The 13510-nt window shown below is 41.0% G+C and overlaps 1 protein-coding gene across 3 annotated transcripts in view; it reads right to left on the bottom strand.

The window, feature by feature from the left end:
- RFTN2 (raftlin family member 2) overlaps positions 1 to 13510 on the bottom strand; it is a 68202-nt gene that overhangs the window by 17853 nt on the left and 36839 nt on the right. For all 3 annotated transcript variants that reach the window (XM_058710190.1, XM_058710182.1, XM_058710197.1), the window contains 2 exons: positions 12184 to 12305; positions 10822 to 10925 (listed from right to left, as the gene is read on the bottom strand). In XM_058710190.1, coding sequence (XP_058566173.1) covers positions 10822 to 10925; positions 12184 to 12305 — 226 coding nt within the window. The remainder of the gene's footprint in view (positions 1 to 10821; positions 10926 to 12183; positions 12306 to 13510) is intronic.

Below are 13510 nucleotides of genomic sequence, written 5' to 3'. Positions count from 1 at the left end.
CAGCATGAGGGACGGGTCAGCCACTTCAGGCCTGGAGAGGCTAAGTTCCCTGCAGGCAATGATGGGGAGCAGGGTGAGGTATAAAATGGCCCAGATGGGGGAAGGGAAAGGAGGGTCATTAGTACAGAAGGACCAGGAAAGTATCATGACTCTAGAGGCCAAAGTCCATGTGCGACCTGAGGCATTGGTCCAAACTGAAGGAGATAAAACACAAGGTCGGATCTGTGAGGCCTAGCGGAAAATGTAGTTGGTGGGAGAAGCCAGTGTCAGATCCACGCATCTCACCAGACCGAACCAGGCAAAGTAGAGTGAAAGGGTAAAGCCTGAGTCAGTGTCAGGTTCACACCTAGAATCAGACAAACACCAGAGGGCAGGTGTGGACCTAGAGGAAGCAGGAGAGGCCACCAGTATTGCTGTTGTCCCTGGGACATGGGCTCTTTTGCTCTTTGTCTTGGTATTATGCTCACCTCTTAATGTGGGCATACACTACTATAGGGTCTGGGGAGTGAGCATAAGCGTAAGGAATCAGGCCACAGATGGGAAAGAAAGTGGGTTTTTGACCAGTTCTACAGCTTTACACTACAAAATGTGGGGACACATCCTTTTTCTGTGATATATTTATTGGAGAGGATGTTGAGTGTGGGGGAAACAGCATGTATATGACTTTATTTTTTTTTTTTTATTTATTTTTTTTATTTATTTTTGGGACAGAGAGAGACAGAGCATGAACGGGGGAGGGGCAGAGAGAGAGGGAGGCACAGAATCGGAAACAGGCTCCAGGCTCTGAGCCATCAGCCCAGAGCCTGACGCGGGGCTCGAACTCACGGACCACGAGATCGTGACCTGGCTGAAGTCGGACGCTTAACCGACTGCGCCACCCAGGCGCCCCTTACTTTAGAGTCAGATCAATGCTGGGTTTCCATCTGAGTTTTGCTGCTTACTAGCTATGTGACGCTGAGCTAGTTACTCAGACTTTCTGAGCCTCCCATTTCTCTTCTGTAAAACAGGTGGTCCAAACAATATCTGTGAGGTGATGGAAGTAAAGTTCTTAGCACAGATCCTGGAGCACAGTAGATGCTTTATAAATGTTTCCTTCTCTCTTCCCTACCTTCTTCTATGCCTTTCATATGAAAGCAAAAAGAAGACTTTCCATTTGGGTGTTGTTTAAAGGAGAGACGTTTGCTATGGTATCAACAGACTACTAAGAAAGAGACTAGCTTCCCAACAACAGAAGATCTCATGGACTAAAGTAAGAAGGGTAACTTGGAGGGGCGCCGGGGTGGCTCAGTTGGTTGAGCGGCTGACTTTGGCTCAGGTCATGGTCTCACGGTTCGTGAATTTGGGCTCTGTGCTAACAGCTCGGAGCCTGGAGCCTGCTTCAGATTCTGTGTCTCCCTCTCTCTCTGCCCCTCTCCTGCTCACACTGTCTCTCTCTCTCAAAAATAAATATAGGTTAAAAGAAAAAAGAAGGGTAACTTGGATTTGTGTAGTGCTTTTGGTACACTATTTTCCTTGTTAATGAGCACTTTTGCTTCTTATGATAGCCACCCCCCTTTTTAAAAAGGCTTGATTTTTAAGTAATCTCTACACCCAATGTGGGGCTTGAACCTAGAACCCAGAGATCAAGAGTCACATGCTCCACCGACAGAGCTGGTCAGGTGTCCCTCTTATGATAGCCCTTTGAGGTGCGCAGAGAAGATATTATTTTATCCATTTTATGGATAAGGAAATTGAGACTCAGAGTTTTTAAGAGTTTTGTTTTGGGTCTTCTCTATTTCCCACAACACCATACTATCTCTACAACAAGTGTAGAATGAATTCAGTAAAGCTCTGACTACAGAGAAGAGTGGCCTACTTTAATTCTATTCTGCTGGAACACTTTATAATGAATGGATAAGCATAGACTACTTTGCAAAAGTTCAGATTTTTATGTAGCTTCTCCCAAATGAATAATTCCAGCTTATAATGTGCAGGGGTTGTAGTGGAGAATAGTGAAGAAAATAAAAACAAGTGTTCATTTTCTTCTGGGCCAATTAGATTAATTTAAACAGACCACACAGGTCCCGGTGTTCATATGGTGAGAGAAGGAGAGAGAGGGCAAGTTCTTGACTCTCGGCATTTAAGCACCACATATAAGATGGATCATTGAAAGCTTTTCCTTAAAAAAATTCCCCCTTTGGGGGCACCTGGCTGGCTCAGTTGGTTAAATGTCGGACTCTTGATTTTGGCTCAGGTCATGATCTCATGGTTTGTGAGATTGAACCCCATGTCGGGCTCTGTGCTCACAGCGTGGAGCCTGCTTGGGATTCTCTCTCTCCCTCTCTCTCTGCCCCTCTCCCACTTGTGCTCTCTTTCAAGATAAATAAACATTAAAAAAACATCTCCCCATGAATTCAGTTAAGAGTGAACAGCACTACTTAAAACAAGCAAGCAACAAAAACAAAATTAAAAAGCAGTTCTATCACAGTTTGATAACATCTTTAGTGGTATTTAAGCTTTTAGGTTATTTTTGCAGGAAGTTATTTATAAGGACAACATTGGGCAAAAGATTTAAATAGGTGCTTTACAAAAGAAACATCCAAATGGCCAATAAACATATGAAAATGTGCTCAATCTCAGTAGTAACTAGGTAAATACAAATTAAAACCACACCGACATCATAGTGTATATGCACTAGGATGGCAAAATTTAAAAATCTGACAATATTTTTTGTTGGAGCAATGGGAACTTCATATTCTGCTGTTAGGAGTGTAAACTGCAGCATTCTAGTTGGAAAGAGTCTGGCATTTATCTAATAAAGCTAAAGAAATGCCCTATGACCCAGCAACACCACTTCCAGATCTATTCGCTTGAGAAACTCATGCCCATGTCCACTAGGATCCCTGCTCATGTTCAGGATAGCGCTGCTTGTCATAATCAACCATTGGAGCCAAACATAAAATTCCATTTGTGTAAAATTCAAAAACGGGCAAAACTGAACTGTATACAGTTTAGATACACATGCAAGAGTGATAAAACTCTTGGGCAAAGCAAGGAAGTGATTATCCTAAAAGTTGGGATGTTACTCTGAGTGAAGGGAGTAGATGTGATGGGGAAATACGTGGAGGGCTTTCAAGGTTCCGATATTGTTTCTTGTCCAGTAGAAACTACACAAGTGTTTACAATTATACCCATTTGTGTTTTGTGCACTTTATACTTGTATATTTAAGAAAAATTGTTTTATGAGTACAGGTAATGGTGACATGAAGGAGAATGGTTGTAGATTTACACATGATAAAAATGATCCCTCCCCTTTCACATTTATTCTTTGGTAAAAATCAGTCTTGAATTCTTTGGGTTTGATTAGAAGAGGTCTTTAGGAATTCATTCACATGTACTAACTTTCCCTGGAATATATCTTGCATTTTCCTGTGTTTTTGCTTAAGATTTCCAGAGAAAGGAAATAATTTGTGGTACCCATACTTCAACTTTCTACCTTCTATGCACATAGCAGGCATCACTAATTGATTGATCACTGCATTCTTTTTTGCTGAGCCTGGTTCTAGTCTCAGAATCCTTGGTTTTATAGTGTTCCAGGCAGCCACTACCAACAGTCTAGTGCTGCTACATGAGATGAAACGGAATAGTAAATAGTCCTATTTGCTACAGGGAGTATTCTCCTCTCTAAAACTGCTTTCAGAAGATCTGTTCTTCCCTAAAGTTCCCCTTCAGACACACAGCTTTCGCAGACCTGCCCTCCTCCTTCAATGAAGTCCCCTAGCATATTCACCTGCTTTATATGCAACTCTTCATTATTGCTTCCCCAAAAAAGACTTTTTAGATATTTCTCCCCAAATTCCCCCCAATCCCATTAAATTTTAATCCTAAAGATATGCTGTGTTTGTGTTTATGTACCGTGACCTTTTGGAGGGCCACAAACCACTGTAGTATTTAAGATTTTTTTAACCTCCCCTTATAACTAATTTTCACCCCCTTGGGGCAGTATCACCCCTATTGAGAATACATGCTCTAGACCTCCACTGCAGGACTTGTCATGAGCTGTTCTGCATTAGTTATTTGTAATGGTGTTGCGTCTCAAAGCTGACTATGAGTTCCTTCCTGGAAGCCAGAGTCAGCCCCTAGAGTGAGTAAAATATTGCTGTGTACATATCAGGCACTCAATAGATATTTGAGTTGAACTGAAAGAACATTTTCAAATAAAATGCAAAAATGTGATTCAGTTTGAATACAACTGAAATGGTTCTAAATGAGTGGCTTATCTGTAGCTGTTTAGTCATTTGTGGGATAAAAATACTCTTGGGGCGCCAGGGTGGTTCAGTTGGTTAAGCATCTGACTCTTGATTTTGGTTAAGGTCATGATTTCAGATCTCGAGACCAAGTCCCGCATCGGGCTCTGTGCTGACAGCATGCAGCCTGATTGGGATTCTCTCTCTCCCTTTCTCTGACCCTCCCCACCCCCCCACTCATGCACCCACTCTCTTAAAATAAATAAATAAATTAAAAAAAAAAACTTTTATAAAGAGCTTTCATTTATGATTGTAGAGTTAGACTAGAGGAAACAGAATTGTTAGGTTAATTTGTATTTTCTGATCAGTTTTGTATCATCTAATTAATTAATTAATTAATTGCCATGTTTAATGTTGCAACTCAAAAATAAATGAATAAATTCTTGCTTTTAAAATATAAAATAAAATTCATTTTGGAAGCAAAATTATAAAATTAATTTTCGCATGCACCTTTATAGCTATGTGCTTGGTCACCGTTCCTTTGGCTTATGACCCTGATTTGTTTTTCAGGTATTAATATGAGTGTATTAAAAACTAAAAAGAGCACTCCCACAGTTTAGTTTCTCCCAACCCCCCTGCCTGACAAAATGTCAAAAATTGAAGTTCAGATGAGGAAGTGATAACTGGAAGTATCTACAATAGACAAATTGACTATTTTGAAAAATGTGGCCTTGGGGCACAGTCGGTTAAGGGTCCAACTCTTGATTTCATCCCTGCCTTGGACTCTGTGCTGATAGTGTGGAGCCTGCTCGGATTCTCTCTCCCTCTGTCTCTCTGCCCCTCCCTCCCGCTTATGCGTGCTCTATCTCTGTCTCTGAAAATAAATAAACTTGTTTAAAAAGTGGCCTTATCAAAATGCTGCTCACTGCAAGATTACTATGAGCGTAACTAGGAATTACACCATACTGTTTCTACAGAATTTAAATTAGGAAGGGAAGAGAAGCACATTAAAATGAACTAAACACGAAACCCTAGCCTTTCCCTGACTGTGTATAAATATGCAGCTCTGCTTTGGCTGCCACTTGAGGATTGAGAGGAAATCATTGGTACACGAAAGTGTCTCAAGTGACTGCACAGACTTACTCATGCTTCTGGGCTGTGGCGACCACAAGGCTGTGGAGCCTTTTCTGCAAGGGCTGCAGAAAATGGAAGAGGGAGCAGGACTGCCAGCATCACAGTGAGAAGACAATTTTCTCTTTTTGTTATTCAGATCTTGTTCTTAAGGATCAGATGTTTTTATATTCTCAGAACAGTATAACATGATTCATTGTACCCCCAAACCCCTGCTTTTCAATTCTGTCTTCTGAGATATAAATGAAGGTGTGTATCTTTCTTCTATATTGTATTCTAAAATGCTTTCATGGTCCCTCTGCAAGATTATACTTCAGTGTTTTTCTGAAAGCACATCAGAATTACCGTGGGTTCCTGTTAAGATGCCCCCTTCCCCCATCCCTTTCCAGATGATTATTCAGGGAGAGGGGGATGACCTTATTGGTTTGAGGGAGCCAAACAGAGGGAACTTTGGCTCCCCTTCCATTTTATTCTGGTCATTATTTTAAGGGCAGCAATATTAGCTGCTAGTTCAGCTAATTTGATCCCCTACCAGATTTTTCCTGAATTGTTTAATGTCAATTTTCATGTTGATTTCTTGAAAAGAAAAGGATTGGGCCCATTTGTATAATTACATAGTGATAACGATTAAGAAGGGATTCTGGCAAGTTTTCACAGCTGACAGCAATAATCCTGGAATAATGTAGTGTTATCTGATTACCACATTATCATGTTTCCATGGCAATGTGGCTTTCAGCCTTGGTGGTGTGATATTGCCTAGGATGATGAAGCAACAACCTCAGTGTAAGGACACATTGGGAAAATATTTTTATGTCATCCAATGACATATTTGAGTAATGAAAGAAATGAAGGGAAAATACCTTATCTACAGACCACTCAAGTAATGGTTTAGGTGATAGAAGAGTGGGGAAAAGTTGAAATTGCCAAAGACATGATTGTGTACAAGATGAAAATATTTAAGGAAGAAAGTTTTCACTGACAATGGTTCTAACTCATGTTTTCAGACATGTGGGCCCCAAAAGAAAGGTCATGACAGTTATTTGTTTTTCTGGGTATGAGTATATGTGTAAGCTTATGTATCTTTATAGTGATGTTATTTATTTCTGCTCCTTTACTGACTTGTAATCATCAGTGCTGATTTAGTATATAGTGAATCACAGTATTTACATTTTCTGAAATATCCTGATTTATGACAGGCTGAGTGATCACGCTTGCATAACTGGTTTCAACTTCAGGATTTTGGTTCTGCTAAAGGATTAGTTCCTATAGAATAGTTTGGTTCACATCCCAGACTCTTCTTCTAGACTAAAAATTTTTAGGCTCTATCCTCCACTTGGACCAAGATGAATTGTATGTGGTATCTTCTTTTTTTTTTTTTTTTTTTTGTATTTAAATGGTATTTTTCTTTATATTTAAAGATGACATGACTGACAGTGAGTACTATCTTTGTGTGTACTACAGCAGCTAAGACAAGCATGTGACTGACAGAGATAGCACATTTGGACAAGAACAAGAAGGCAGAGGATAAACCGGTTTTATCAACCATCTTTGTTACTGGATAGTAACAATGAACCTTGACTTTCAGCCTATAGCATCTACCTTGCAGGCACTTGGAAGAACACAAGTTATAAGACATAAAGGATTAAAATAAACATCAATATTGCACAATATTCCTGAGTACAAAAGAACAGTAGACACTGTTTGTTCTAGTGTGCCTTGTTGCAAACGGGTGATTACTGCTAAAAAGTATTTTTCTACTATTTTCATTTATTTATCTATTTATTTATTTTTAGAGAGGGAGTGTGCATGTGCGCACACATACTCTAGACCTCTTCTTTACCACCTTTGGTCTCAATCCTGTCTTCAGTCCCAAATCAACCAGGTGGGGCAGAGACAGAGGGAGAGAGCAAATCCCAAGCAGGCTCCATACTGCCAGCACAGAGCCAGACATTGGCAGCACAGAGTCGGACATGGGCAGCACAGAGCTGGACATGGGGCTTGACCCCATGAATCATAAGATCATGACCTGAGCTGAAATCAAGAGTCAGACACTTAACTGACAGAGCCACCCAGGTGCCCCTGTACTATCTCCCATCCAGGGTAAACAGCAGATTCTAAATGGAGACCTGCTAAATGGTGATGCTGCTTTTTAAACTCATTTTAAACTTCACTCAGGTGAAGATTCCGTCTAGCTTCGACAGTCTTTACTCCTCTTTTTAACGCTGCTGTACAACCTATACGTGCTCAGGTATGTAAGTTTGACCTGCCATAACGCAAGTGCAAGCCTGGTTATATACTAAATTTAAGCTTAACCAGACACAGGCTCCTTCACGGCAGATACAGCTGTCACATCTTTTTAGTAATTGATTGATTTTTTTACTCTTTAAAATTAGTTTGTTTTTTTTTTTAAATCACAGAATATTCCTTGTAGAAAGTCAAATAGCAGAAAATGTATAAAGACAAAGCAGAAACGCCCGCTTTCCCTGTCCCCTACCCGTAGTCCCAGAGCTAATCATTCACTAGAATTTGCTATGTAGCTTTTTAGCCTTAACACACACCATTCCTAGTGACAGACATCTATACTGTGTCCATTTTTTTTTGCTGTTCGAAATAGTCGCTGTTCGAACAAGTCAAATAGCAGAAAATGTATAAAGACAAAGCAGAAACGCCCGCTTTCCCTGTCCCCTACCCGTAGTCCCAGAGCTAATCATTCACTAGAATTTGCTATGTAGCTTTTTAGCCTTAACACACACCATTCCTAGTGACAGACATCTATACTGTGTCCATTTTTTTTTGCTGTTCGAAATAGTCGCTTTATGAGCAGTCCAGCAACTAGCCCTTTTGTTATTTTAATTACACATGAAGATAAGCCTTCACAAGGAGGGTGTGAAAGGCCTACTGTGACCCCACAGCACCTCAAGGGGAACAGGGGTACAGGAGAATCTAGAACAGTGGAGAGGCAGTGGTGTTATCTCTGCTTCAAAGACAATGTACAGCTACTCCTTGTTCCAGTGAGCCCTCTCCTCACCAGGGAAGCCTGTGACTTCATACAGTCTGACATGCAGGACAAGGTGGTCCAGTCAAGTGTGGCTCCGGTTTCCACAACCCTCCCCCTTCACATTATACTCGGTCTCAATCCTGTCCTCAATCCTAAACCAACCAGAAGCAGGAGATGCTGAAGGAGCTTCAGCTTGTGTTTTCTGGCTCAGCACCCAGCCCAGCAGACTTGCTATCTAATCAGTGCCCAAGCAGTCACTCATACTTCAAGACAAAACTATTTTTTTTTTTGCATTTTAATTTTAAATAAGCTCCATGCCCAGTGTGGGGCTTGAACTCGCAGCCCTGAGATTAAGAGTCACATACTCTACCAATGGAGCCAGTCAGGCATCCCAAGAAAAATTTAGGCTCACGAGAGTAGAATCCCTGAGTGAATGGGAGGGAGGAATGATGAATATATTTTTCACTGGGGAAAAAGGAACACGAAAGGTTCAGAACTCAAGAGTACTCTTAGGAAGAGCTAACTGTAATGGGCCAGATGATATCCTAAATTACACACCAATGAGAACCATAAAAAAGAGATGAGAAGGCCAAATACACAAGTTATTCTGAGGGAGAGTGGGGAGTGGGATAGGCCAATGCTTGGGCATGGCTATGAGGGGTAGAAAGGCAGGGAAGAGGAGTTCCTTTCTCACTACCTCCTGCACAATTCTTCTAATGTTAACGAGTTTCAGAGGCTTGTGAAAGTGCAGATTCATGGTTTCACCCTCAGAGCTTCTGACTGTTCCACTGGGGTGGCCCTCCGGCATTTGTAGGTGCATAGGCTCCCCAGGTGTTTCATATTGCTTCGTTTAAAGACCAAATCTTGCGAATTACCACTGTATTGTGACCTGACAGCTATGTCACAGATTTAAACAGTTGGGAACTAATGCTTCAGGATGTTGTCATTCACAACTTGAGTACAGTTACCAATAGATCCCGGAGAAGAAAAGCAGATTAATTGCTTATTTCTAACCCCTCCTTTTAAAGCTTGAGTATCTTTACTCTGTATCAGTCTTTGTCTCTCTTCCCACCTGAAGAAGATGCAGCTTTAATATAAAGCCATGCCAATCAAATGTTTTTACAGTGTGGGGGGAAGTTGGGATACTGGACAGGGGTAGGTTGCAAAACTGGGAAAACCAGAGGAGGCAGGAGGGTGGGTGAGACTGAGAAAGGAGGAGCTGCCTCCTTCAGCTACACCTGACAATTACTCAAGAGTGTTGAACCGCAGTTGACGCTGCTAAAGGGTAAGGCCACGTGGTACTGTGCTGTCCTTGGCAGGTAGTCACTGGCCCAGGCAGGACCACGTTGGCACTCGATCATTTTCTGGAAGCCAAAGAAGGTAGAGGGAACATCTCTGTGTCCAGGGGACAGCAAAGCTCTTTACACAGAAGACTTAATTGGTTTCTCTCGTTCTGTCTCTAAAAAAAAAAGTACGATTGACTAAAGGAGAAAAGGAAAGGTTGGTATTTGTGAAATGATGGCACTTTGGTTCTAATGTAGGCAGTTTATTTTAGTGGAAACAGCTAATGAGTTCGTGCTCCAGGGGAGAGCTCAGCCACCTTACCAGAGGGGAGAGGTGAAGGCAGCAGTGCCTGGGCTCCTGCCTCCCTTGGTTTGCGCGCACAGTGCGGAGGGGGAGGACAAGAGGTCTACAGAGGGGCCTGAGTTGTTCTGTTTGCAGAGTTACATCAACTCAGTCTTCACTGTAGACATTTTTTTTTTTTAAATTTTTTTAACGTTTATTTATTTTTGAGACAGAGAGAGACAGAGCATGAACAGGGGAGGGGCAGAGAGAGAGGGAGACACAGAATCTGAAACAGGCTCCAGGTTCTGAGCTGTCAGCACAGAGCCCGACGCGGGGCTCGAACTCACGGACCGTGAGATCATGACCTGAGCTGAAGTCGGACGCTCAACCGATCAAGCCACCCAGGCGCCCCTAGACATTTTTTTTTTTAAGCTTATTTATTTACTTTCAGAGAAAGACAGCACGAGCTGGGGAGGGGCAGAGGGAGGGAGAGACAGAACTCCAAGAAGGCTCCACACTCAGCAGAGAGCCTGATGTGGGGCTCGAATTCACCGACTGTGAGATCATGACCTGAGCCGAAATCCAGGTTTGGATGCTCAACCGACTGAACCACCCAGGCGCCCCTTGACTCCAGGCATTTTGAGCTGCCCTGAGCTGGGAGTGGGTCTTGCGCCCCTGCCTGGCTCTGCTTGCATGCCCTTGGGGAGGAGATGTTATAGTTTGTACATCTATAACTTGAGGGGATTAGATTAGCTGATCTCCAAGGTCCATGAAATCAGATTAGAAGTTCAGTGAAATGCTTTTTGTAGGCATTAAATAAGCATTTGCTGAATTGAGTTATCTAACAAATGAACTATATTTTGAGTTAAATGAGAGTTTGTAAGGCTACTCTGGCATTACCTGTCATGTCGCAGTATAGGTGTAGGCAACACGCTTGTCAGGAGCCATCCAAACTCAGCCAGAGTGTGCAGCAGAGGGCCATAATCCGTTTTGATTTCACAGCCCTGCATGAATAAGCATAAGAGCTCATAGCCTTAATGGCAAGATGACCAGCAACACAAGTGATTACAATAAAGGGTGATGGGTGTTACAATAAAGGGAGTTCATGCTCCATTAAGTACAGTTTCATCAGCTGCAGTCTTCGTGGGCTTCATTTTCTGCTACTTGCTGCGTTCTAACCATTAAACCAAAGTAGAGACACTGGGGATCAGAGTGGAGAGAGGTTTCCATCTGGTTCTCCAGAGTTTGGGCCTGCCTTCCTTTATGTTCCCTCAATCTTGTTCAGGCATCAGACTTTAAGGTATGGGGCTAGGGGATCTGCGTTTAGAAAAGCTCCCTAGTGATGTGGATCCAAGTAGTTTACAGACCATACTGGTTAGAAACACTGGGCCAGGGGTTGGGAAGTGAGGATAAGAGTAGGAAGTGAAGATCAGGAAGTAAAAGGCGAGTGGGGCTTAGATGCTGAGTTGTTTCCCTGCTTTTTATTCATGTGGAATTGATTTTTACTAGGAGCTTTACCTCTCCCCCCAAATCCTTTTCTCCCCCCTCATTGGGATTTCTAGTTTATTTGAAAATGAGCTATGCCTCTCTGTATGCCTTTATAAGGCCAGAAAGGCACATGTGTCTATGAAACAGCCTGTCAGTGAGGGCCTCATACACACAACACAATATACCTGAATTCAGTCTGTACACCTCAAGGGCAGTCCATTCGGTGACATCTGAATTCAGAGTGCACAACATCAGCAGCAATGTCATCTCTGATTAGGAAGGACAATGCTGTGTGTACATATTTGGCCTGGTGAGAGAGAGAACACCTTTTGGATATTTTTGCCTTTGAAAGTCAATTCACAAGGTAAAATAAATAAATAAATAAATAAATAAAAGTCAGTCACATTGGTTTCTTGGAGATAAAATAGTAGTTATTGACTGAGTTTTTTTTCAGTTTCAACCAGTTGTCATGGCATGTGTAAAGAGAGTCTCAGTGCCTGGGAACTTTATTCAGGATTATAATGCCAAATCCTTGGGAATCTACTGCTGTTTAGGTACAGGTAATTATTGTACTATCTTATCACGGAGTTGAACATGGAGTAAAGGAAATCACCTTTTCACAAATCTATACAGTTTGTTTACGCATTTGTGATAAAATTCTGAACTCTGCACAAACGTGTTTGAAGGATACTGCAGGTATTAGGCAATGAAGATCTTTAACATGTAAAACTAAATAGAAAAGTAAAGCTAAACTGTCAGAAAACTGCAGTTTACCTCAATAACAGTCCATTGTTCTACTACGATGGCATCATTTCCTTTCCTACTGGAACCTGGAACTCCAGAACCTTCTTCTTCATAGATAAAGAATCCTTCCAAAGATTTAGGCAAATGGTCCCCTGTGAGGAAAAGGATGCAATTAAGAAGAGTGGCAAATACTGAGTGTCTCCTAAAATCATCTAAATCCTTAGATAACCCTTTTAGGAAGCTGAAAGAAAAGCATATAAATTAATCAGCACTTGTTTTGGCTGAATCAATAACATCCTCCTCTTTGAGAGTTGTTATTGTTACAGGGTTTTTTGGGGAAGGTCAAGACAATTTTGTACTTCACTGAATTAAAATCAAACTGTAAATATGAAAACTACAAACACAAAAACAAGATAAAATAATATCATACAGTGAGAAACAAGTGGATTTCCTAAGTCTAAAAAGCACTGGGAACTGACCTTCACCCTGAAATCAAATTTTGGTTTCTGACCTATATGTTTATGCACATTATGCACCACTAGGAGAGAAAACATAAAAATGTATATTCTTGAAAATATAGGTGTGATATTCAAACTAATGTGAGGTAAGATTACTTCAAAAAAATATAAACACGAAACAATTCTTTACCTCAATGATGCTTTTAAAAAAATAATGAAAGAATGGTAACAGGAAAATCCTAAACAGAAGTCATTGTCAAAAGAATTCCTGCTGGGAAGGAAGTTTTAAGGGAGGGCCTCTCTGACATTTTCTTGAATAGTTGACAATAACCAGCTGGCGAAAACTAAACTGATTTTATGGACGTTCTTTTGTCTCCTATTTTGCAATAGGAGACAATTTTCCCATGGTCACGTGCTGGCTAAACAGTTTGGTTTTTATACAGTATAATGTCGCATCAAAGTCTCTGCTGAACATTTATCTAAATTATAGCCTACAACATTTTCAAGTGATCTATTAAGCTTAAAGATAAAGAAGCCAAACATAATTTCAATGTAATTTTTGGTTTTGATTTTTATTAACAGGCTATAAGCTTTAGGAGAAAATCATCATCATTATTATTTACATCATTTACAATTAGGGCAGAATACCGTGAAGAATTTACCTTGTTCAGATTGGTTCCCTCAAACCCAGTAAAGTTTAATTTACTAGTTAGAGTTAGTTTTCTAATTACAGTGTATGTTCCACTTCCTTTAAATGTACTTGTCCACTGTCATACCAAAGTGACCAGTGGAAGTAAATCTTTTTATCATAAGTTTACAGCTTCACAAAACTGTCTTTAAAAATATGTATGTCCCAAGTCCTTTTTTAGAAAGGGGGTATGAATTTTAGAAATAATTAT

This window comes from Neofelis nebulosa, chromosome 2 (assembly GCF_028018385.1).
Source record: "Neofelis nebulosa isolate mNeoNeb1 chromosome 2, mNeoNeb1.pri, whole genome shotgun sequence".
Taxonomy (NCBI): domain Eukaryota; kingdom Metazoa; phylum Chordata; class Mammalia; order Carnivora; family Felidae; genus Neofelis; species Neofelis nebulosa.
Note: the sequence above shows the minus strand (reverse complement) of the source record. Positions and strands in the feature narration are given on the sequence as shown.